Below are 24,873 nucleotides of genomic sequence, written 5' to 3' on the forward strand. Positions count from 1 at the left end.
AATAGTACTTAGCTACAGGCCAGGACCCAAAGCCTGCTGGACTGATGACCAAGAAAACCAGCCTTCTTTGGTAACTTAGGGAGAACAATCTGTACCTATTCCACTCTGACAATGCTCCATCAGTGTGGCCAAGAAGTAGAGTTCCAGGCTGGCAATCTCAGAACCCCATTTCTGATTTGGATGCTAGGTTTAGTTCTGATCTTGAAAAAAATCAAATTATCTTTTAAAAAAAAATCATGAGGACAGCCTCTACAAATTGTGAGCTTCCTTCTAGCTCCAAGAATCTTGCCACCAAGGGCTCCTTTCTTGCTTAAAAGTCCCTGGGAGGTGGTGGTGCAGTGGGTTAAAGCACAGCACTGAGAAGTTAAAGGCATTTCCGCACGAGTTCGATTCCTGCCTGCCCCGGAGGTGACCACATGGCCCAGCAAACCTCTCCTGACCCGCCCGCTGCTCCCCTCAGCAGTGTACTTTGTCAATCTGCCTGTTCTGCTCCCGGCTCTGTTTCTGGTGAAGCCTCTCCCCGCCCCTGAGCCTCTGGCCTGTACAAATAAATAAATCTTAAAAAAAAAAAGTCCCTGGGAGGGCTCTCCCTGGTGGCACCAGGGGTTAAAGCACAGGACCATGAAGCTATGCGCAGCCATTGCAGCTTAATTTCCATCCCCAGCCAGGGAGCTGACCCACATGGCGCAGCAGATCTCTCGTCTCACCCGCTGCTCCCCTCAGCAGTGTATTTCAGTCAATCTGCCTGTTCTGCTCCCCACTCTGTCTCTGGTGAATCCTCTCACCTCCCGTACGTCTGGCTTGTACCCTGGTTCTTGTATGCATAAATAAATAAATAAATAAATCTTTTTTAAAAATTTCAAAAATAAGTAAAAGTCCCTGAGAGCAGGGCCTCTCTGGTACCTGGTGGTGCAAGGGGTTAAATCTCAGCACCATGAAGCTTATCAGCAGCCACTGCTGCAAGTTTGATCCCCAACAGACCTCAATAGTCTCAGCCACTGCTCCCCTCAGCAGTGTACTTCAGTCCATCTGCCTGTTCTGCTCCTGCTCTGTCTCTGGTGAATCCTCTCACCTCTTCCCCTCTGTACCTTTGGCCCACACGCCAACTACTATATGCATAAAAAAAAGTCCCTGGGAGACATGGGAAGGGGGCACTGAGAATGCCTGTCCTGGGGACTGTTTCCACTCCTTGTCTCCATTACTAGCCACTTTCTAAGGACACAGGCAGGAGGCAGTAGTAAGTAGATTACTTCTCCCCAATACACCAGTTCAGAAGCAGATGGGTTTTCTTCATAATATGTTTAATACAAAATGGCAGCAGCCGCTGTGCAGTTCTAACAAAATTAGCCATAGGGCGTCCAGAGAAATGGACACAGGCAGCTTGGCTGGAGTCAAGCCAACAACCCAGGCCTACTGCCCAGTCAGCTGTGTGTGGTCACATGACCAGCACTGGAGGGATGGGGTAGTGGAGCAGGACTGAAGGGCTCAGAAGCGCTGCTGTGAAGGCCAGTAGCTGGCCAGTCCTTCACAGGCGGCTGACCTCTGTCCCACTGGAGACACTGGGTGGTGCAGATGTTCTGAGATGCCTTTCTTCAGAGCTCCACCCTAACCTGGCGGGTGTCCAGGTCTCAAAGATGAAACTCTGGATGGGTAGAAGGGCTGTTAGACAGTGAGTGCCTGCTCACAAGTGGCTGGGAACTGAGGCTTCTGAAAATTGGCAGAAACGAAGACTAGGTTTTGGGTTATTTTCCCCCAGAAAGAAAAGAGGCTGCTAATTGAAAAGAAATGGAGAGGGGAAATACTTGTGGTATACTTGAACAGAGGGCTCCCTCGCAGAGGGTCACCCAAAAGAAAGGTCAGCCCCAGGTACTCACCCCAGGAGGTGGGGGCCACAGGCTTGGAAGTCAAGAGTCACCAAAAGCCCTCCCAGTGAAACCCAGAAAAGCCAATATGCTTCCTGCTGAGTTGTTCTAAGCCTTGGGCACTTTTCCTGGGCAGGCAAGCCCAATGTCAAGGCCTGTGGAGGTTGGCAGCGTTTAGAACGCGATGTTATCAGAGGCCAGAGGGTAGAACTGAGGACAGCTGAAGAGCGGGACCTGCCTCAGGCAGGGGAGGAGAGCTGCCACCTTTCTCCTTCCAAAGAAGGGCCTCCAGATGCTGGGCAAAGGGGCAGGGGGATCGTCTTGGTGTTAGTGGAAGTCGGCGTTGAAGGCTCTGCCGATGACTAGCCGCCTCACCTCACTGGTCCCGGCCCCAATCTCATACAGTTTGGCATCTCGCAGGAAGCGGCCCATGGGAAAGTCATTGATATAGCCATTGCCACCTGCAGCCAGGGTTTGGGCAGAGCAGAAAGACAACAGGAAGAGTTAGGGATGGCAGGTAAATGAGAAAAGCAAAGGCTGTAGAAGAGATCAACTGAAGCCCAACAGCAACGGTGGTGAGCAGGAAGGTGTGGGGGATACCTAGTGGGAGCAAGGGATTAGTAGGTCACCCAGAATGTTGAGGATACCAGGCAAAGAGTGGGAAGAACCCCTAGTAGACACAAAGAAGGGGGAGGAGGTGATACTGCAATAGCAGGTACTGGGTGCTGTGTCCAGAGAGATTAAGCAATTTGCACAAGGCACAGACCCAGGCCAGCTGAGACCTCTCTTTCTCCATTTCCCAAGGTTCACAAGACCTGGTGAAGGTGGTGCTGAAGGTGGTGCCAACTTGTGGCCTCCAGCACTTTTGTTTGGTTTTCCATGTCCTTGCAGGACATGTGTCAGAAAGGCGCTAACTTGGCTGTAGCTAGCTGAAGCACAGAGTGAGGAGTAAGGAGGAAACTTCTGGAGGCAGTCGCAAGTTTTGGGAGGAGGGCAGCCCCGGGAGTGGGGGGTGGGGCCACTCACCTAAACACTGAATGCCGTCCAGGGCTACCTGTGTGGCACACTCGGCTGAGTAAAGAATCACACCCGCACAGTCCTGTGGGGGGAGGCTCTGGGTCAACAGGACCCCACCAGGGCCAGGCAGAGATTGAGACCTGGCATCTGGCCTACCTCCCAGCTCTCCCTCCTCCGGGGCCAGCCCCTACCTTGGGGGTACAGTGGCCCTCATCACAGGCCTTGGCGACGTTGTAGACATACTGCCGACAGGCCATAAGGCGGGTGTACATGTCAGCCATCTTCCCCTGCATTAACTGGGCACAAATGGAGATCATGAGTCAGTGCGCTGGGGTCCTGTTCCTTTCAAAACTTTTCCTAGTTGCCAAAAGACGATCAGCCATAGCCAGGAATGGAGGCGCCAGGGCACACAGAAGAGACAGACTTGTCTTTGATAAGAGAGGTGGGAGTGCATCTGGAATAAGGCCACAGAGCTGCCGCTGTGCCTGGACACTGTGCCCTGAGGCAGCCCCCACCCCCACTGCCCTTGCTGAGGTCCTGTGGCCTCTGGCTCACAAAGTCTGACTAGAACACCACTTCCTTGCCCCCCACCACCACCCCGCCAAACCTCCTCCCAGTCTCATGCTTCCCCCTTTCAACCTCACAAGGCTCATTCATTTAACTCAAACAGGAATTCAGGTGATGTATGAGGAACTTCCAGAGTGGGGTGGCATCTGAAGAAGCCTGCAGTTGAACCAGCATTTTGCTGGTGAAAGGTTGGAAATGCTCCATAGCACTTGCCCCGCTTTTTTATTTAAAAAAACTGACCCAGTGAAAGCACTCATAAAAGCTTTCCACTCACTTGGAAGTGGCCGATCTTCTGGCCAAAGGCTTCCCTCACGTGCAAATATGGGATGGTGTGGTCCAGAACGGCCTGCATGATCCTGTCAGAAAGAGAAAGACACTGGGGAGGCACCTTACTGACACCCTGCTGCCATGTGGGGCGAGGTGCCGATGTGGAAAGGCTTGCAAAGACAGCTTGGAGTTCCAGGGAGGTGAAAGGGTACGTGCGAGTGCTTGTCTCCCTGCGCAGCCACTGCTCTGACTGCCCAGCACTGTACCCCTCCTCTGAGACCAGCTGGAGCGGCAGGACCCCTGTGCAGAGGGTTAGAGCCCATCGTCATGATTTACATCTTGAGTAGCTAAAGAGGATGGCACCAAGGCCTGCTGTCGCCTGATTATGTTTGCCTCAGTGTGAAGAAAGTCCATAGTTCTTTTTGTGTCCATGAGAGAGTGGCGGTGGCCAGGAGATAGCCCCATCAGCCCCCAAGGTGAAGCCACAGTGGCACCACCTGCCAACAAGGCCCAAATAACTCAGTGTCCCCCTATGTCTATACTCACCCAAGGGGTCCACCAGCCAGCACCAGCCGCTCCAAGTCAAGCCCACTCATCAGAACGTAGACGCCCTTACTCAAATGGCCTAGGATGTTGGTGGCTGTGGGGAGAAGTGCTGGTCAGGGCAAGGGGACTTTAAAAAAAATTTTTTTTTAAAGATTTATTTATTTGTGCATACAGAACTGGGGTACAGACCAGAGGTGCAGGGGTGGTGAGAGGATTCACCAGAGACAGAGTGGGGAGCAGAGCAGGCAGATTGACAAAGTACACTGCTGAGGGGAGCAGCGGGCGGGTCAGGAGAGGTCTGCCGCGCCATGTGGTCACCTCCGGGGCAGGCAGAGATCGAACACATGCGGAAGTGATTTCATTCTAGTGCTGTGCTTTAACCCGCTGCACCACCAGGGAGGACCAGGGCAAGAGGACTTTTATGAGGGCTATAATTTTGGCACGGCAACTCTCTCATGTCACTGAACTATGTCGACTATGTCACCTGACCTATGACTAGGATTCTGGTGAGGAAAGGAGGAGTTTGCAACTTCCATCTAGAAGTGGCATTACCTAGAGGATTCACACTCTACCCCCAACATATCACCACGCACAAGTCCATATACCAGAGCCCAGACCTTCCCCATCTCTTCTGAGGTTACCTTGGATGGGGAGGAAGAAAAGCTAGTTTGGTTTAGAAGTCACTCAAGCCTTCCCTAGTCCTTTGTATACCTGTAGCCATAAAGGAAACAGAGGATTGCTCTTTCTCAAGGTTGAGTCTGCTCTGGTCCCATTCACCCCTGTCCCCAGGGTGTCAGTGGAAGAGTCTCTGTCCTGGACAGAGGTGGGCTCTTCAGTTCTTTGTGTGTGTTTGTTTTAAGGATTTTATTTATTTTTTGGCATAGAAGAACTGGGGTGTAGGCCAGAGGTGTGGAGGGCGAGAGGATTCATGAGAGTGGGGAGCAGAACAAGAGGGTCTGTTGCAATATACCACTGAGGGGAGCAGCGGGGGAGACAGGAGAGGTCTGCTGCATCATGTGAGTCAGCTCCATGACCGGGGACTGGACTCAGGCCATAGTGGATATAGCATTGAGAGTAACCCATTCAATGCCAGTGACAGAAACTGCTGTGCCCTCACTCTCCCTCTCGTTCCCCCACCCCAGCATGAAGCCAAGACACGCTGTGTGTGGTCTCGGGAAGCATGGCCAAGAAATGGAAGACAGTTAACACAACTGACTTGCCCTTATGCCGACAGAAGGACCTACACCAATGCCCTCTCTCTAGATGCTCCTTGTAACCAAAGCATATTTTTCTCAGATGGGAGCTGGTGGGGGGTAAGGAGCAAAGCAAACCTAACTGGGATCAAGTCTCTCAGCACATGTGTCACATGTTTCAATTGTGTTTCAGGAGAGGAAATACTAATACTCAAAGTGGAAGGGTCTTCCCTTCACTAAGTCTGGCTTCCATCAGTTTATTCCGATCATAGTTTTGTGTCTTTAATAAAACCTCAGATAGGCTATACAGGCAAACATACAAATGGAGGAGGCTGACAGACATTAGTAGGAGAGGGCAGATCTTGTCTTTCTACTGAGATACAGGAATACCACACTTTGTGCACAGTCAGGGATAAGGCTGCAGGGGCTCTGGCCGGAGGGACAGCCATCAGCCCCAGAGTCCACACATCAGGACCCCTCGTCCAGCCCGAGTCACTGCTGTCAGTGGTGAGTGTGTCTTAACAGGGACGGGCATTCTCAGCTTGTGAAGGGGCTGGCACAGGGGCTCCCTCATTCTCAGAGACTCACCAGGGACCTTGCAGTCTTCAAAGATCAGCTCACAGGTATTAGAGCCCCTCATCCCCAGCTTATCCAGCTTCTTGGCAGTGCTGAAGCCAGGCATACCCTTTAGAGGAACAAAAGGTGATCTCAACTACAGACCAGCCTCCAAGGGGGTCTAGTAAACGGAAGACATCTGAAAAGTGCCCACCTTCCCATCAAATCCCTATGCTTGCGTGGTGCCCTGGCATCCCGCTCCCGGGCCCCCATTCTGCATGCAACTGTGACACTCCTGGGTGCTCCAGCGCCACCTGGACCCCAGTCCCCTGCTCCGCTACTTGTATTCTCCCCAGTTCTCTCCCAAGGAAACACCCAAGCCCCGGTGGCCAACCTTGATCCTTTCTGGCTGTGTTTTCTTTTCTCAGGGGAAATTCCATTCAAGATACTCCCTTCAGCCAACTCAGTTCTTTTGCTGAGCTCACCCATCAAATTGATCCCTGTGTGCTTCACCACAGGCTAAATCAGTTGCCACTGGTGTTGGCACATGCCCCTGCCCAGAGTGCTGGCAGGTGCTGCTCCTCTTCCTCCAGCACCTTCCCCAACTCAGCCAGGCCCTGTGGCTTTCAACTTTCTCTTCCTCCAGTCTCAGCCCTCCCTCTAAGGAAGGTTTTGCAAATCATTGTCAACACTGATTCATGAAATTCCCCACCAATTCACACACCATGCTCCCCCAGACCCCACCTCCACACACACCCTCAAAGGTCACCTGTTCTGCACCCTTACCTCTTCTCCCTCAACTCACTAATGTGTTTTGCTCCTTCAAGTCCCACACATTTTGTTTCTCCCTCTCCTATCTTCCTTCCTCTTTACCAAATGTGCTCAGTTCTCTGCCATTCTTAAAAACAAACCCAGACCTCTAACTTTTTATTCTAACTCCTGCTGTAGCTCCCTCTAGCTTTGACCAAGATTTGGATAGTGAGGTCTTCAGTCTTTACTTGGAAACCTGCTTGCACAGGAATTCATTATCTGTCTCCCACAGCTGCCCTCAGCATCCATTGACACCCTGATTGTCAAATCCACCGGTCTCCCTTCACTTCTCATCTTCCTGGTTCTCTGTATGGCTGGTTCTATGGACAGCTCCACTGTCCTCAGACTTGACCCATCTTTCCTGGACTCTTCTTTCTGGCTACCCTCTTTTCAATCTGCTGGTCTGCCTCAGTCCTGCCCCAGGAAACCTTGGCAGAACACACAAAATTACTGGTGTTTGTGATCAGCTGGAGGAAGTCATCTCTGGCACCACTTTCAGGAGACAAAAGCCCATCTTTATGAATTCCCCTTCACCCCTCCCCGTGCTCACCTTCTCCACAATGAAGGCTGTGATGCCCCGAGAAGCTGGCACCGCAGCCAGATCTGTCTTGGCATAGACAATAAGGACATCAGCATCAGGGCCATTGGTGATCCAGAATTTGTTGCCATTCAGGACATAGTGATCTCCTAAGAACACAAATTGGCTACTTGCTCAAGCAGTCTTGGCCCGTCTCAGTCAGCGAGTCAACAAACTTCTGCCGAGCAAGAAGCTGCCCAGCTGGGCAACAGTTCTGAGAGCCCAGCAGAGGTTACCACCAATTACAGCTCCCTCTCCCTCAGGTCTGTCCTCTCCCTCACTGCAGCCCCACGTCAAGAGAAGTGTACCTTTCTTCTCTGCTTTCAGCTTCATAGAGACGACATCAGAGCCAGCATTGGGCTCGCTCATGGCCAGGGCTCCGATGTATTCCCCGCTGATGAGCTGCAAGAAAAACCCCAAAGGGCTGGTTGTGACTTTAGAAGTTCCCAGCCTGAGTTCAGTGATACTATTTCATGCCTGTTCACGTGACACCCCTTTAAATTTCTCTCAGGTCAAGGTATTCATGAAAGTCCTAGAAAAGAACCCCAATATCTACGAGGCTGAAGGTATCTCTTCTTTTCCCACCCTCTTTGCAAGGGAAGCTAATCCTATTCTTTCATTTCTGAAATTGCTTTGCAAACGTTTTCCAGTGATCAACTGGAGAGTTCTGAACCTATTTTTAATTCTCTTGACTGAAGTATTTTAAGCAAATCCTTAAAACCTTCCTAACCATAACTCATTCAGTATAGCATGCCACAGAAAACAAAGTGGATCAGCACTAACCTAAGGGGAAGGGCAGTGGTCATGCCATGTTACCAACATGTGCTTCTCCACCCATTTCCTCACCTTGGGGAGGTATTTCTCCTTCTGGGCCTCATTTCCATTGCGCACAAGTTGGTTGATGCAGAGGTTCGAGTGGGCACCATAACTGAGTCCCACTGATGCAGAAGCTCGGGATATCTCCTCCATCACCAGCACATGTTCCAGGTAGCCCAGGCCGGAGCCTCCATACTGAACTGGGAGTGGGGATGCCAGGAGGTAGAAAAGGCCCAGTAAATCAGGACACTGACAGGAGTCTTATATTAATTGGCAGCAAAGGAACCCCTGTTCTTGTTCGTGTTGCACCTGTTCAAGTTCTTCTCAGCAAAGGGAGCTAACAGGCTGATGTCATGAACTCTACTTACTAGGACAAGGAGCTGGTTTTGCCTGTCTCTGGTCAGTTAAGGGTAGTCACTTGCACAGTCACTGCAACTCCTGCTTTAGCCCAGACAGAACTCCAAATGAAGGCAAGAGAATCTGAGCACCTCTGCAAGAAGCTACAGAGCTGTAGAGGCAGATGAATAAACGAAGAAAGAAGACTTGGATTTTAATAAGGAACATGCACTAAGGAGGTGCAAAAGGCCTGCAGGAGGAGAGATTTTTTGTAGTTTCGGTTTGGACCTAAAGAAGCAGAGCTGTTAAAGGGGCAGGAGAGCCATAGCCTAAGAGAAATGAAAAAGAATTGCAGCTGATGGCAGGAGAGATGCTGATAGGCAATTTCGGAACTCATGAAAAACATGATTTTTCCTTGGTAGCAGCTTCAAAATCAAAATCAAAGTGTCTGGGGCATCTGGAACCCCTCCTCCCTCTACTATTTGAGTAAACTCTTGCAACACTCTCTGGCACACATTTACTCTCAAGTCAGTCTTGTCCCAGGCTTGAGGCAAAGGTTGGCAGGCCCTACAACTCCCAAGAAGGAAAGCCCACAGGTGAGTAACACTAGGAACAACTCCCAGGGAGCCAGAACTCAATAAAAAAGTGTCTTTATTTGATTTCTATTTGATTCAGAAGTATGTTATCTATGAGGGCTCATAAATCCCTAGGTCACAGTGGAAGAGTCTTGGCTGGGGTTTCCCAGTAGCTTTTCCCTCCAACCACTTTATATTAAAATGATGTAAATTGGGCCCTCCGTGGTGGTGCAACAGGTTAGGATGCAGCACTGCAAGCTAGTCTAACCTGTTCAAGTTCTTCTCAGCAAAGTTTGGTCCCCGGCCCCAGCACCAGAGGTGACCCACATGGCACAGCAGACCTCTCCTGCCCCACCCACTGCTCCCCTCAGCAGTGTACTTCATTGATCTGCCTGTTCGGCTCCCCACTCTGTCACTGGTGAATCCTCTCACCACTCCTGAACCTCTGGCTTGTACCCCAGTTCTGTATGCATAAATAAACCTTTTAAAAAAATGATTGGGCCCTCCCTAGTGGCGCAGTGGGTTAAAGCACAGCACTAAGAAGCTAAAGCCACTTCAGCATGAGTTCGATCCCTGCCTGCCCCAGAGATGACCCACAGGTGTGGCAGACCTCTCCTGACCCGCCCGCTGCTCCCCTCAGCAGTGTACTTTGATGATCTGCCTGTTCTGTCCCCCCTGTGTCTCTGCGAATCCTCTCACCACTCCTGCACCTCTGGCCTGTACCCCAGTTCTCTATGCACAAATAAACAAATCTTTAAAAAAAAAAAAAGTCTAAAAGTCATGCTTAGTGAAATAAGCCAGAAAGAAAAGGAAAAATACCTGGTGGTTTCACTCATAGCAGGAGTATAACGGACCAAGTGAGAAAATAATAATAATAATGAACAACTATATACCAGAGACATTTTATGGGGGTGGAGTGGGTAATGGAATCAAAAACAGTGGGGGGAGGGAAGTGCACTGGACTATGGTGATGGAGGGAAGTGCACTGGACTATGGTGATGGCACATAGGTGATCTGGTGATGGGAAGCCCACGGGGATTACAACTGAGATGGAAAAAGGCACAAAATGATGTAAAAACAAACTATTATATTATTTATTTTAAAAAATGATCTAAATTAATTGTTAAATGGTCTCGTTTTATCATTACTCGTGGTGCAACTTTCTGTGATCAGCTTCAATAACAGGAATTATTATCTCCAAGTGGTGAGGAGAGGACGTAAAGAGAAGTTACATGCCGCTGCACCTGTCTTCTATGCCCAGGGAGTGTAGGCTTCAGCAGGTGGTTGTTTCTGCCTTCGCTGATGAGGCCACAGGTGCCTCTCTTTATTGGGCACTACAAGCCAGGCTGGGCTTCCCCTTCAGAAGCCAACTAGAGCCTACGGCCTCCTGCCCTCTCCCCCCGAAAACAGGTAGTCAGACTCACAACAGACACTGGACAGGCCCAGGGAGACTATGAAACCTACCACCTGGCCATCTCACATGGATGCTCCAAGCGCCATCCTCTCCCTCACTTGGCTGTCTGCTGCTCAACCCCAGGACCCAGCTTGGGCAGAGGGCACAGGCAGTTGCCACAGGGACACAGTTGTCCTGAATGGTCCTGCCTACACATTGTTGGTAGGATGGAGCTGAGAAATTAGCTGAGGTAATAAAGCTGAGGTGCTAAGACAGCTGCCTAATCTGGATAGTTTTTAAACACCCCAAGTCACCTGGGAAATCTTACTAAGGAAACCGTGTTCATACATCTGCATGAGTCTGATCCGAGTGAACCATGCTGACCTCACCCCTTTGTCTTTTCGACATCATTAGCTAAAAAAAATGTTGCAGGGCACTCCTGTGGGCTGACAGTCAGCCCGTGCTTACTGGGGTCTAAGAGGAAAGGAAGAAGTTCTAGGCTTCTTTGATCATGACTTCTCTCTTCTTTTTCTGCTTTTTGGGGCAATGGTCTGAAAAGGCATATCAGAACTCTCTTTAGGGAAAGAAACTCACCAGGGGCTGTGATGCCCAAGACTCCCAGAGTCCCCAGCTGCTTCCAAAACTCCTGCCAATAGAATGGAGGGAGTGCAATACGTTATGAGAAGAAAGCAGTCAGTTGCCTGACACCTCTAGAAGACCCAACCCCTGACATGTCATGGAAAGGGGTTCTTTGGGAAGTTTCATTTACCAGAAGACTGTATGTGCCCTCCAGGGAGCAGTGCCATCCCCAAGCCATTCCAGCCTTGTTCCCAGACAGACCTTTTCTGCCCTTATTTCCCCCTTCACAGATCTCAGGACTCACCCGCAAGTTCTTAAACTCGTTGCTGTGATCAATCTCCTGGGCATAGGGGGCGAGGTGCTCCTGAAGGAACTTAGCCATTGTGTGACGAAGCTAAAGGGGCAAGATGGACAGATGCTGCTCAAACAGCACAGGACGACCACAGAGGACAGGTCTATTCTACTACAGAGGTCACAGTCCGCAGGTAACCTGACCAGGCAGCCAGGAACCAGACCTCAGGGGCTCCACTAGTTTATGCTTTAAGTCATGCCATGGCTTCCCATTACTTAGAAGACAAATTCTTTAAGGAAGCCTAAAGACCCAGCGTGAGCTGATCCCTGACAATCCTCCCCCACTTCCCCAGAACCTTCCTCCTCTCCCCCTCCCGGTGCTCCAGCCACACCCCCTTCTGTTCCTGCCAGTCTCTAGCTCTTTCCTGCCCCTATACCTAAAACTAAAAAGGACTTCTAAGATTTAGACACTTTCCTTGGCAGTGGCTAAATCTTCTTTAGACATTTTCTACCTGTGGTGATTGGGGGTGGGGTGGGGGGACGACCCCGAACTCTGCCAACTGTAAGCACAAAGAAACCTGGGATTTGGCAGGGGCTCTGGTGCTTGCTTAGAGACAGAGGAGAATCGGGTTTCAGTGGCACTCCAAGTCAGTGTCGGTGCGAACACGGTCTCCTTTCTACCCGAAGGGATTCGGGTCAGCTGTTTGTTAAACATCGCGGAAGTATTTGTTCAGCTTTGTGCTTTGCCCCAACCGGCTGAAGAATGACAGAAGTTTACATTGTATACTTCAAAACCCCCGCGGGGAGTACTTAAAAAGGGGCCCCGGGGTGCTGTTGGTAGACCGGCTTCCTGACCGCCTTAGATCGCCTTCAGGTGTAATCCAACTTAGACAAACGGAGGCCCTTTCACTCCGCAGCATCTGTCAACACTTTACCAAAACACCGCCAGCCCCGCAGAAGCTTCCCCGTCCTTGACTTTTCCTAATTCCGGCAGCCAGGCCTACCGAAGGGAGGCTGAGGCCCGTGCCCACCCCCGCGCGGGCGCCCCCACTGTCTCCCCAACACGGCGCGTAGCGGGATGGGCTCTGGGCACAAGAGCGCGGAGGCGACCACCGAGCGGGGCGCGATGGGTCAGGGAAGGGGGCCAGCCCCCTTACCTGCTTCTGCTCCCCGCTTAGGCCGTTGATTGCATCGTCCACCGGTAACAGCGAGTGGGCCCGCTGGGAAACCAGGCCGGCGAGGGGCCGCAGCGGGGGCCGCAGCCTCCAACTCGCCGCGCGCCGCCCCAGTAGCCAAGTCGCGGTCGCCATCTCGGTACTGCGAACCGAGAGCCACTGATTATAACCAACCTCGCGATTCCACCAATCCCGGGCTTTGCCGTCCCCTCTCCGTCGCCCTCGCCCAATCGGTGAAGGGGTGGGTCTCCAGCAGCCTATCACTGCCGGTTGCCCGCTGAAGCCCGCCCTGCCCTTGGCCACTAGGCGAAGCAATCATCCATGACCGTGGGCGGCTGGTGCGCGCGTGTTGGCCTTGCAGGCGTCCTCCCCTGACTGGGTCTTTTTAAGTACACGAGCAGGACAAGTGCTTCCTATTGAAGCGAGGGCGTGTATCGTTAGGACAGCAAGCAGAAGATTCTCCAAATACCAGTCTGAAAGGTTCGGCGCAGTAGAGGGGGTGGGGTGGGGGGGACGGAGAGAGAGCGAGGCCAGTAAAACCCAAAGCAGGTTTATTTCTGTGCTCCCGGGCGGCGAGGTTCCCTGACCCCAGAGAGAGCTGAGGTCAGAGAAGTCGCGCCGGCCCTGGGGAGCAGGTCCGTCTTAGAGTGGAAAGACGAGGCAAGGCAGGAAACTCGAGATGCGGAATAGCAATTGTTTTTCCTCAGTTTTGTTTTTTAAGGGTTGAAGTCTATCACTATCAGGTCCGGTTTTCCCGGCGGGTGGGGACATCTGGATCCAGGACGTAGGTGGCCTCATTTTCCTCTACTGTGTCAAGTCCTCCATCTTTCCTCAGGCTGCTGTGGCCCTTCACCGACCTTTCACATTCGAGGGAGAAATGTGAAAGCAAATCTGGGGTAGCAACTAGGGAAGCGGCGCTTGCTCTAGGGCACACACGGATCATAACTTAGTGAAACCCGCTTTGTGGGAAGCCACATAAAATTTGCTTCAGCGGGATTCTGTACATTATTGCTTGTAGATAATGAACTGTTGATTTTTATTGGAGTTTAATAGGTAAGGATTGTTAATGAGTTGCTGTCTTCCCAATTATTTAATGTACAATAAGAACAGCAGTCGAGTTTTTGTTTTTGTTTTTGTTTTTTTAAATGAGGTGGGTTGGGAGATTAGGAAAGAGTAGTATTTGAGAAGAAAGAGGAGAGTTGATGGAATTCAGCCTCTATCCCTTCTCTCTTAGGGCTCCTTACCTCCTCTGTGGTGGACCAATGTTCTTGAACAGGTTAGCAACCTGCATCCAGAGATGGAGCTTCTGAGTCCTATAACGTCCCTCTGGGAGTTCCTCCAGGTTTCTTGGACTTCGTCAATCCCTTTATCATCTGTTAGGAAGAATAGATTGTATATTTAGTGACAAAACTTTTTGTTCCATCTTGCAATATTCCAAAGTCTCTAACACAGTAAAAAAGCTAGACTATGTAAGCTTGTCCAGATCAAAAGTCTTTCTTCACCTCCCTTCCTCCCCTATCATAGGTGTCCTAGGTGAAAAGGAACAGTTTCTCCTCTAAACCTCAAATAGTTCTCCCTCTTGAACCCAATCAGGGTCTTGGCCCTTACCTCATCCTGTTTTCAAAGACTAGTGGTCAGCTGAAGGGATAGCATATCTCTCCTGAAAGACTCCACACCACCACCCAGTGAAGTTGGGGGAACTCAACAGTAAGAACTGAGAAAGGAAACTACAAAGAGCTAGTTATAGTGTCTTCAGCTGCTGTCAGAATAATGCTCATCGTTGGAGAGGGACAGTAATTTATTGACATGAATGCTTACGATTGTTATACTTTATTAACCCTCATTACATTTTATTAAAAATTGTAGTAAGATAAACATAACATCATTAGCTAAGAGACCATTTTTAAGTATACAGTTAAATGCCTTCACAGTGAATTGTTGTTCACTAACCATTTCTAGAACCTTTTCATGATGTCAAACAAACTGTTAAACAATAACTTTTCCCTTTACTGGGATACAGGTCAGAGGTGTGGGGAGGTGAGAGGACTCACCAGAGTGGAGTGAGGAGCAGAACAGGCAGATGTACTGAAATACACTGCTTATGGTAGCAGCAAATAAGACAGGAGAGGTCTGCTGCACCATGTGGGTCACCTCCCTGGCCAGGGATGGAACTTGTGCTGCAGTGTCTTAAGACAACCTCATAGTGCTGTGCCCCAATCCTTTGCACCACTCTAGGCTACTTTCAGTCTCTGTGAATTTGCTTATTCTAAGTATCTTACAGAAAATTTTTTTTTTAAAAAAAGATTATTTACTTATGCTTACAGAACTGGGGTTCAGGCCAGAGGTATGGTGGGTGAGAGGATTCACCAGAGACAGAGTGGGAAGCAGAACAGGCAGTCTGACAAAGTACATTGCTGAGGGGAGCAGTGGGCAGGTCAGAAGAGGTCTTTCATGCCATGTGGGTCAGCTACCTGGCCAGCAGTGTCTTCGGAGGGCTTCATAATGCCTTAACCCATTGTGCCACCAGGGAGAGCCCACAAGTTTTGTTTTTTTTTTTTAAAGATTTAATTTATTTATCCATACAATGGCTGGGGTACGGGGTGGTAAGAGGACTCATCAGAGATAGAGTGGGGTTGGGGGAGGCAGAACAGGCAGGTTGATTGACTGAAATACACTGCTGAGGGGAGTAGATGGCGATATAGGAGAGGTCTGCTGCACCATGTTGGTAGTTCCCTGGCTGGAGATTGAACTCATGTTGCAGTGGCTGCTGATAGCTTCATAGTGCTGAGACTTAACCACTTGCACCACCACAGAGGTCCACAAGTCCTGTTTTTAAGACAGATTGGAAGGGGAAGAAGACATTAAGTGGCATTGCTTCCTGAGAAAACGAATGTGAGTAGGAGACAGGTGGTAGCTGAAAGGAGTGAATAAATGCTTTGAAGATGGTTAAGAGCCTAAACTCAAAATTGAGAATTTCGGCAGAGAGGGGAAAGCTGAATATCCTAAGCTTGCAAACCCATGCTATTAAAATCAAGGCATTAGGAGAGATAAAGACAAAAGAAAAACAAGAACAAGCACTATACTGGAAGACAGGGCAAAATTCATGAAGGGAATCCTTTGCCAAGATAAATTTTAAAGTGTAATAAACACCAACATCATAATTTGCCAAGGATTAGTTTTAGGACTGACTATAAAATAGCCCAGCAAAATTGGTATTACCTCTGTTATATTGGAGACAAATCAGACAACAACTTTACCTAAGACTGAGTGATTAACTCCATGTTTTCTTGTGTTTCAGATCTTTTACACCTTTGCTAAAGGCCCTGCTATAGTTGACGCCTAGGTTTTCTTGATGTCCTTGGTTTCACACTCTTAATTCTGCTATCCATTATTAACGCCAATGCCAAGTTAATTTTTCTAAAATATTCATTTAAGGTGGTTGCTCAAAAATCTGTTGTTTCTATCTGGATCTGTGGTTGCCAGGCTGCAGGTAAAGGCACCTTTGAGCAGCACACACATAAGTATGCCAGAGGATGTTCTTAATTTGGGGAATCACAATGGTCAAATTGACATATTAGACTTGTAAACTACTAGCTACAGGTAGGTCACTTTCAACACTAGATTGTTCAACTTTCCTTTCAGTAAAATGAAAGCAGAAAATGAGAGCAATAGTGTCCATTTTTATCCCAGTGTTTGAGAAGTTTAAAAGTGCCCGATATCCCATTAATAAATAACTAGTTAAATGGAAAAAAATTCATTAGATTTCTGTGTGCTATTTTCTCAAACATTTACTGAGTTGTTAGGATGTAAGAATTTGTTTGGCTCAGGCCTCCCTGGTGGCCTAGGGGTTAAGTCACAGTGCTACCACCTCTATGGCCTGAGTTCCACCTCCGATACTGTAGTTTCTCGGGCCTTGTGTCCTAAGAGTGGACCGGTCAAGACCTGGGTTTGAGTGACTTGCCAATTGTTGGGCAGAGGTTTAGGAGCTGGGCTATTGTCATGTGAAATACTTGTTTTGAACTCCTTTTGGAAAATGGTCATGTGACGAATTTACGATACCAAAGGTGTAATCAACTGGACCTAGGATTTGAGGCAAACCAGTACATCTTTGTCATAATATGAAACTTGCCAGGTCAGAGCAGAACCAGGTGAAAGGCTCCCAGGAATATATCAAGATTTTTGTAAGAACATTTTCTATCTTAAGACTTACAAGCTGTCCTGATAGATGCTGAAAGAAATCTGTCCTATAGCAGGGAAGAGCCAAGTTAAAAGTTCTGTTTTAGATAGACAGGCCTCAGTGACTCTTTCCTGGCAGAATACCTTGTTTGCATCATTGGGCCTCCTGGATAGCCAGGGTTCCAAGGGTTACAGCTTGGTCATCCTGAGAACCCTTGGAGTCCACCGATGTTGGAGAAAAGCAAGGAATCAGTGACAGGAGAATCCCAACATTTCCAGTGAATGGGGGATCAGGAAGCCCTGCCAGCTGAGAACCCTGAATGGTGGCCTCATGCTACTGATGGGTGCCCATTAATTTTGTAGCAAAATAAAGGACAGAGACAAAGTTTGTGAAATATCTACAGCCAATCTGAAGCTAACAGAAAAGTCAATGAGCACTGGAAGAGAGTGAAAGGATAAAAGAAACAGGACAAAATGAGTAGAGAAAAAACTTGTCTCTCAGCTCACTTACCTCAAATCTTGTCAGAGCCCAGACTATGAGTCTCCAATCTGATACTGTAATTTGTCAGGCTTGGTCTCCCAGCCAGAAAAGGACCCCAGGCTGCAGTGGCAGTGCTGAGTCCAAGCAACTAGACCACCACAGGCTGGAGTCTCACGAATCCATAAGAAGGAATTTACAAACATTTTACATAAGTAGGCAGAGAGAGACAAACTTCACTTAAGAAAGTTTAAAGAAAAAAGAACTCCCAAGTATGCTGTATTTGGAAGAGGCAAGCAAGCCATTGTGGGCTTGTATCTAAGAGTATTTAGAACCTTTTTTTCCTGTTTAAAATCTCATTTTGTGATTGGCTTTTTCCTAGTGGCCATACTTCGGGCAAATCATGTGCCCATTTTCTCAGCTGTATGTTAGAGCTTTCCTCCTCTGTCCAAGGTCTTATTTTCTCAAGTTTTCACTGTGTTGGTTTAGTCCTCCTGGAATTTCTGATCTCATCTCTGGGCTATATTTTCATTAGAACCTTTTAGAATTTATTGTCCTTATCTTAGAACCTGTTAAACTCTTTGAAAGTTCCTGCCTGAACTTGTCCTGCAGCTGTCTACTTAATCCTAACTTACCTTGGGACTCACCTGGCCAGGGAGTTCACCCACATATTCTGCAGCGGATCTCTCCTGTCTTGCCAGCTGCTTCCCTCAGCAGTTTATTTCAGTCGATCTGCTTGTCCTTCCTACTCTGTTTCTGGTGAATCCTCTCACCATTGCCTCTGCCCTCTGGCCTACACCCTAGTTCTTCTACACAAAATAAGCATCTTTTTACTTTTTTTTTTCAATATTTATGCATGCATACAAGAACTGGGGTGTAGGCCAGATATGCAGGGGTGGTGAGAGGGTTCACCAGACACAGAATGGGGAGCAGAACGGGCAGATGGACAAAGTACACTTTTGAGGGAGCAGCGGGCAGGTCAGGAGAGGTCTGCCACACCATGTGGTCACCTCCAGGGCGGGAACTTACACTTAGGTGGCTGCAGCCAGCATATAGTGCTGCACTCTAACACGCCATGCCGCGAGGGAGGCACTCTTTTTACTTTAAGATTATTTTATTTATGCATACAAGAGCAGTGGCTGCAGATAGCTTCAGTGCTGAGATTTAATCCCTTGTGCCACCAGGAAGGCCCCAATAAAATAAGAATCTTAAAAAAAAAATTGTATCCAGCTTTAGAACTACTATTTATTTTGGCGTGTCATAAAATATTATTGAGACACTAGTTACATTACAAACATTTGGAAACCTCTGGTCTAGATGACAAAATTCCTGACGTTCAAGTTTTTCAAAACTTCTCATGCAATTATGTATATTCCATCCCCATTATTCCCTGGCTCAAATCTTTCTCCAGTACTTGCTTGACCTTGGGCAAATCAGTCTCCGGGTCTATTAATCCAGCTATAAAAGGGGAGACTCGGGTCCTCCCTTGTGGCACAATGAGTTAAAGCACAGTACTATGAAGCTATCCACTGCCAATGTAGCACGAGTTCGATACCCTGCTGAGGTGACCCACATGGCGTGGTAGATCTCTTTTGACCCGGCTGCTGCTCTCCTCAGCAGCGTATTTCAGTACATCTGCTTGTTCTGCTCCCCACTCTGTCTCTCTGGTGGGTCCTCTCACCCCCCCATACCTCTGGCCTATACCCCAATTCTGTATGCATAAATAAATCTTTAAAAAGAAAAAAAGGGGGGGGGGAGAAGACTAGTGCTCATCTTGTATGCCTGTAATGTGGATTAAATGACCATAAACATCACCTGTGATGTATTATAAATGTGTAATCAAGTGTCAGACACAATACCCTCTTTATCTTCAGCCCTCTGAAAAAGCCCAACCAGTGTTCAGACCAAAACTCATGTGGATATACCCTCAACTTTATTTTGCCCAGTCTTTCATGATTTACTTTTTTTGAGTTTCTAATGATACCCTCCTTGGATTTGATTAATTAGCTAAAGCAGCTCACACAACCCAGGGAAACATTTTATTCACTCAATCACGTTTATGATAAAAGGATATAACAGCTAGATGGAAGAGCCGCTTCGGGGAAGCTGTGGGGAGAGGTCGTGGCATCTCCATGCATTCTTTCCCATTCCCACTTCCTATTCTCACTTGTGGCCTGGTCTAATGGGGGCCTTTGCCTCACAGTTGTACCTTGGCAACTTCCATACCTTCTCTGAGCACACTAATCTCCCCATCTGTCTACTTGTCCAACTTTCTATCGAGGTGCTTCAAATCTTACTCTTCTTTGATGCCTAATCTATCTCCTCTATCAAGCCTCCCAACCACATAAGCCCCGTTAATTACACAGTACTTACTATATCACACATTCCACTGTTAAAGCATTGACTAATTTTTTTTAAAGTTTATTCACACAGAACTTGGGTACAGACCAGAAGTGCAGGGGCAGTGAGAGGATTCACCAGAAACAGTGGGGCACAGAACAGGCAGATTGACAAAGTACACTGCTGACGGGGCAGCAGGCCAAGACAGGAGAAGTCTGCTGCACTAAGTGGGTCAGCTCCCTGGCCTGGGGATTGAACTTGTGCTGAAGTGGCTGAGGATAGCTTCGCAGAGCTGAGTTTTAACATGCTGTACCACCAGGGAGGGCCCTGTTTTTTGTTATTGAATTTGTATTTCACCTGCATATTTTGTTGCACCAGACTGTGCATATCTTTGTGGTTAAGAGTGTTATACTGTTTTAAAGTTTCCCTCTCCCCACAGCTTTCCCTATGTAACTCTTCCATCTGGCTATTTGAGTTACATTCTTTTATCATAAACCTGATTTAGTGAATAAATATTTCTCTGAGTTGTGTGAGCTGCTTTAGCTAATTAATCAAACCTAAGGAGGGGATCATTAGAAACTCAGGGAGAAAATAAATTATTAAAGACTGGGCAAAAAAACCCTTGAGGGGATATCCACATGAGTTTTGGGGAACTGAGTCTGAATACTGGTTGGGCTTTTTCAGAGGGTTCAAGGTAAAAGAGGGTATTGTGTCTGACACTTGATTACACATTTGTAATATAGCACAGGTGATATATTTCACAAAGTGGAAGGGGCAGCCCATTGCTTCATTTATATAATGTATGAATTCAAGTTTCAGATCAGATTAAGCACCCAGAACAACTCCACAGGTAAAAAAAAAAAAAGGCAGATGGAGAAACAGAGGTCAGTGGGAACAGGAGAAAAGACAAGTTCTGCAGGCTGGTGTTGCAAGGTACAAACGTAAGGCAAAAGCCACCAGTAGACAGGCCGCAAGTGAGAATGGGAAGGATGAGTAACCTATAGCATTGAGACAGTTACAGTCCTAAGGGTAGGAACTGGAGAAGCATTGACAAGAAGGTGAGGTTCCCAAAACAGTTTTCCACCCTCTCCTTCCAAGAAACACTTTTTTTTTATCCTGATGGAGAGGTCAGAAATGCCGATAAAAATTCTATTCAGTAAACAATCCTTTAAATAGTAAGTAACCTGAGAATGGGTAGAAGAAATTACTCAGTTCTTCTCATAAGGGACATTTAACTGGACTTTACTCTCAAAACATTTGGGATATAACTGCATGAAGAACTGTGTGTGAAAGCAAAGAATTTTAGCCTTGTAAGTTAGGATGGGAGTGTTCTTTGACTTGATTATGTGGCTCTGGGCAGCCTCAAAATGGGAGAGGGGTTGAAGAAATTGGGAGATGCCACAAAAATAGGCTAGTCAAAGCCTGCCTAGTTTGATTAATAATTAATTATGACAGTTCTTTAGTAAAACAGTGGGGAAGACTGTTAGGAACTTCAGTTGACTATGGATTCATGGGGGTAGGCCCAGGACTGCCTGTGCAAAGAGCAGGTATGTGGCCATGCTTAGGAATCCAGGAAGAACACAGGTAGGTAGCCTGACACCCCTGGCTATAAGTAGGGGGTACCTTCAGAACAGCTGGTGACATGACACCATTGAGCTGAGTCTGGCACCTGCTGTTTTAAATAGGGAATATATCTAAGACTAATGCTTCTGGAAGACAAAGGGGACTAGCCACAGAGCACTTAATGAGTGGAAGAAAAATATTCTGGGTTAAATCAGTCTTAAATTTGTAACAAGTTTGGTTCAATAGTCTTCATGGGCAGATTTAGGTTAAATAGCTATTTTCATTCCCCAGCCCAAACAATTACAACCCAAATAGTTACAGAAATATTTTAAAAGTAGTGCTAAGTAGAAAAAACAAGCAAAAGTGATTAAAACTCCAAGGTACATTGTTTCAGGTAGGTGTTATTGCTTTTTGTACCTTCACCTCATTTATTAAGCCATATTAAGTTACTTCTACTTCATAAATTTAGAATTGAGATGCAGAGCCCAACCGTAACAGGACAGAATGTGTTACAAGTTAGCAGGGGGCAGGGTGGTGCCTTAGTGAGGACTCCTATGGGGCACCCGTATGTCACTGTACAATTTAAGCTTTCTTATTGCACACCCAAGTGTGATCCTTTGGCTCCTGTTTGTGGGCTGGTTTTGTCTACAGATTCCAATCGTGTGCTGCTTTGTTGCCCAATAGGTTGATCCAAGCTTCCAGGTTCCCCTCTTGTAAGTCTCAGTTATCTGCATGTGAAGTTCAGAAGAGCTGACCAATCTGAAGGCTGGGAATACTTGCTTCAAGGAGGAACTGCCATCCCAGCATAAAATGTCCATCTAATGAAGAAACTGTTTTCACTCTGGGAGTGGTGAGTCCTAGAAGACCATGGTCAAGAAGAAGCGGATGTCCTGAGTGGATTCCTTGGAGAGTTTATCCCCAAGAGGAGCCATCTGGCCACTTACTTTTTATCACATTTCTAATAACTGCTCCATTTCTTCAAGGGCTGTTGTAAAATCATTTACTTGACTGTTACATAATGTCTGCTGTTCTAGGAATCGCGCCCTCTCGTCTTCTTTCACCTTCAATTTTACTTTTAAGGCCTGCAGGAAAGAAAGAAAGAAAGAAAGAAAACACACACACACACACACACACACACACACACACACAAAAACCCCTCACAAAACCTTAACTCTCAGGAAAGACAACCCCAGAGCAGCACATTATGCTTCTGATCCACCAAGGAAGACCACTGGAACCCTGACATTGTATTTTTCTATCTTAGGGTTGTTTAACTGTGCTGGTGTTGGGAATTGTCCCTATTACAGATTCCAGTTTCTAAAATGGAGCAATGAAATCCTCTAAGAGTCAGCACAATCCCGTGAGTTATCCATGCAGTCTAGATGCAGTCCAAACCCAGGAACTGAGTTTCTGACTACAGATCACCTCGAAACAGCAAGTTTCCACAATGCAGGTTTCACATGGGTTTCAACTCCCTTTTTCGAGCAGGTGGTGTGTTGCCACGTGCCTTGCAAGTATGGCCATTTCTAAGTGCTTGAGATCAAAGAAAATCAGCAAATTTGAAATCAAATGAAAACTTGGAACTTATTTACTAACAACACCTCAGTGTTGGCTTCTTGGTTCTGACAAATGTATTGTAGTATAGATATTAGTATTAGACCCAGAAATAAAGCCACACATAAGTAGTCAACTAGTCTTTGGTAAATACTCTTGAACAAAGAGTATACAACGGAACAAGGACAGTTTGTTCAATAATTGGTGCTGAAAAACTGGATTACCACATGAAAGAATGAACTAGTCCATATCTCATACAATGCACAAAAATCAACTCAAAATGGATAAAAGAATTGAACACAGACCTGAAACCATAAAATAATATAGAAGAAAACATAGGTAAAATACTAGATGACATATATCTCACTAACATCTTTAAGATTCATCCGTAAAGCAAAAAAGGTAAAGGAAAAGATATAAACAGCTGGGATTACTCCAAACTAAAAAGTTTCTGTACAGCAAAGGAGACATTACCCAAAACAGACACACCCTACTGATGGGGAGAAAAATCTTTGCACACCATACAACTGGTAAGGAGCTGATCACAAAGAACTACAGAGAGCTCACAAGACTCAACAAAAACAAAGTAAGCAATCCAGTCAAAAAATCCAGCTCTTCTTTAGCAGAAGAGCTAAAAAGGCACTTCTCCAAAGAGGAAATGCAAATGGCCAACAGGAATATGAAAAAATGTTTAATATCATTTATAATCAGGAAAACGCAAATCAAAACCATACCTAATGCCAGTGAGAATGACACACATTAAAAAATCTAGCAACGGGCCCTCCCTGGTGGCGCAGCGGGTTAAAGCACTGCACTGAGAAGCTAAAGCCACTTCCTCATGAGTTCGATTCCCGCCTGCCCCGGAGGTGACCATATGGTGTGGCAGACCTCTCCTGACCCACCCGCTGCTCCCCTCAGCAGTGTGCTTCGTCGATCTGCCTGTTCTGCTCCCCACTCTGTCTCTGGTGAAACCTCTCACCGCCCCTGAGCCTCTAGCCTGTACCCCGGGTCTGTATGTACAAATAAATAAATCTTAAAAAAAAAAAAAATCTAGCAACTACAAACATCGGCAAAAATGTGGGCCCTCCCTAGTGGCGCAGCGGGTTGGAGCACAGCACTGAGAATCTAAAGCCGCTTCCGCAGGGGTTCAATTCCCGCCTGCCCCGGAGGAGACCACATGGGGTGGCAGACCTCTCCTGACCCGCCTGCTGCTCCCCCTCAGCAGTGTACTTCGTCGAACTGCCTGTTCTGCTCCCCACTCTGTCTCTGGTGAAGCCTCTCACCACCCCTGAGCCTCTGGCCTGCACCCCAGTTCTGTATGCACAAATAAATAAATCTTAAAAAAAAAAAAATGTGGAGAAAAAGGGACTCTCCTACTCTGCTGGTGGGAATGCAAACTGGTCCAACCACTATGGAAAACTGAGTGGAGGTTCCTCAAACTACTAAAAAATGGAGCTACCATATGACCCAGCAATTCCACTCCTAGGTATCTACCCAAAGAACACAAAAACATTCATTCAAAAGGACACCTGTATCCCATACTTATTGAAGCTGTTAATCATAGGTAAGATAAGGAAACAATCCAAGTGCCCCAAATAGATGACTGGATCAAGAAGATGTACATATACACAATGGAATACTACTCAGTAATCAAAAAAGATAAACTCATGCCATTTGCAGCAACATAGATGGAGCTGGAAGGGATTATGCTGAGTGAAATAAGTCAGAAGGAAGAAGAAAAATATTGGATGGTTTCATTTATAGGAGGAGTATAGGGGAACCAAATAAGGGATCAGGAAAAAAAATTACAATAAATAAGCAAAATTAACAGGCCACTATCAATCGACACACTGCAAGGGAGGGGGAGAGAGAAGGACTAAAACAGTAGAGGGAAAAGCACAAGGGACTATGGTGAGGTGCAGGGGTGAATTTGTGGTGGGAATTTAATGGGACTACACCTGAGAGGAGAAAGCATATACTGGACAGAAATGAAGAATGATGTAAATATATATAAATAAAATTTAGAAAATAGATATATAGGGGAACTGAATACTCTGTATTTTCTCTATAAATTTAAAATTACAAAAACAGTTTATTAAGAAATACATAAGAAGAGAAACACATGTCTTTTGCAGCAACTTGGATGGAGCTGGAAAAGATCATGCTTAGTGAGATAAGCCAGAAAGAGAAAGAAAAATACCGG

The 24,873-nt window shown here is 47.1% G+C and overlaps 2 protein-coding genes across 3 annotated transcripts in view; both read right to left on the minus strand.

Annotated features, from left to right (window-relative positions):
• Nucleotides 1–1,064: 1,064 nt before the first annotated feature.
• On the minus strand, nt 1,065–12,707 carry IVD (isovaleryl-CoA dehydrogenase). 2 transcript variants are annotated; one of them, XM_004687918.2, is made up of 12 exons: nt 12,542–12,707; nt 11,398–11,487; nt 11,109–11,160; nt 8,241–8,410; nt 7,703–7,796; nt 7,368–7,504; nt 6,041–6,137; nt 4,260–4,353; nt 3,721–3,802; nt 3,071–3,175; nt 2,889–2,961; nt 1,066–2,323 (listed from the first exon to the last, which is right to left on the minus strand). In XM_004687918.2, the coding sequence occupies exons 1-12, from the start codon at nt 12,692–12,694 to the stop codon at nt 2,190–2,192; spliced, it is 1,281 nt and encodes a 426-aa protein (XP_004687975.1). In that variant the 5' UTR covers nt 12,695–12,707; the 3' UTR covers nt 1,066–2,189. The 2 variants fall into 2 exon arrangements, with proteins under 2 accessions (XP_012584248.1, XP_004687975.1); XM_012728794.1 differs by lacking the exon at nt 2,889–2,961 and having other exon boundaries at nt 1,065–2,323.
• A 9,444-nt stretch (nt 12,708–22,151) lies between these two features.
• KNSTRN (kinetochore-localized astrin/SPAG5 binding protein) overlaps nt 22,152–24,873 on the minus strand; it is a 9,506-nt gene continuing 6,784 nt past the window's right edge. The window contains exon 7 of the mRNA XM_004695979.2: nt 22,152–22,198. The gene's annotated coding sequence lies outside the window, so the exon portion shown is untranslated. The remainder of the gene's footprint in view (nt 22,199–24,873) is intronic.

This window comes from Condylura cristata, unplaced genomic scaffold (genome assembly GCF_000260355.1).
Source record: "Condylura cristata isolate star-nosed mole 26May11 unplaced genomic scaffold, ConCri1.0 scaffold00023, whole genome shotgun sequence".
NCBI classification, from domain to species: Eukaryota; Metazoa; Chordata; class Mammalia; order Eulipotyphla; family Talpidae; genus Condylura; species Condylura cristata.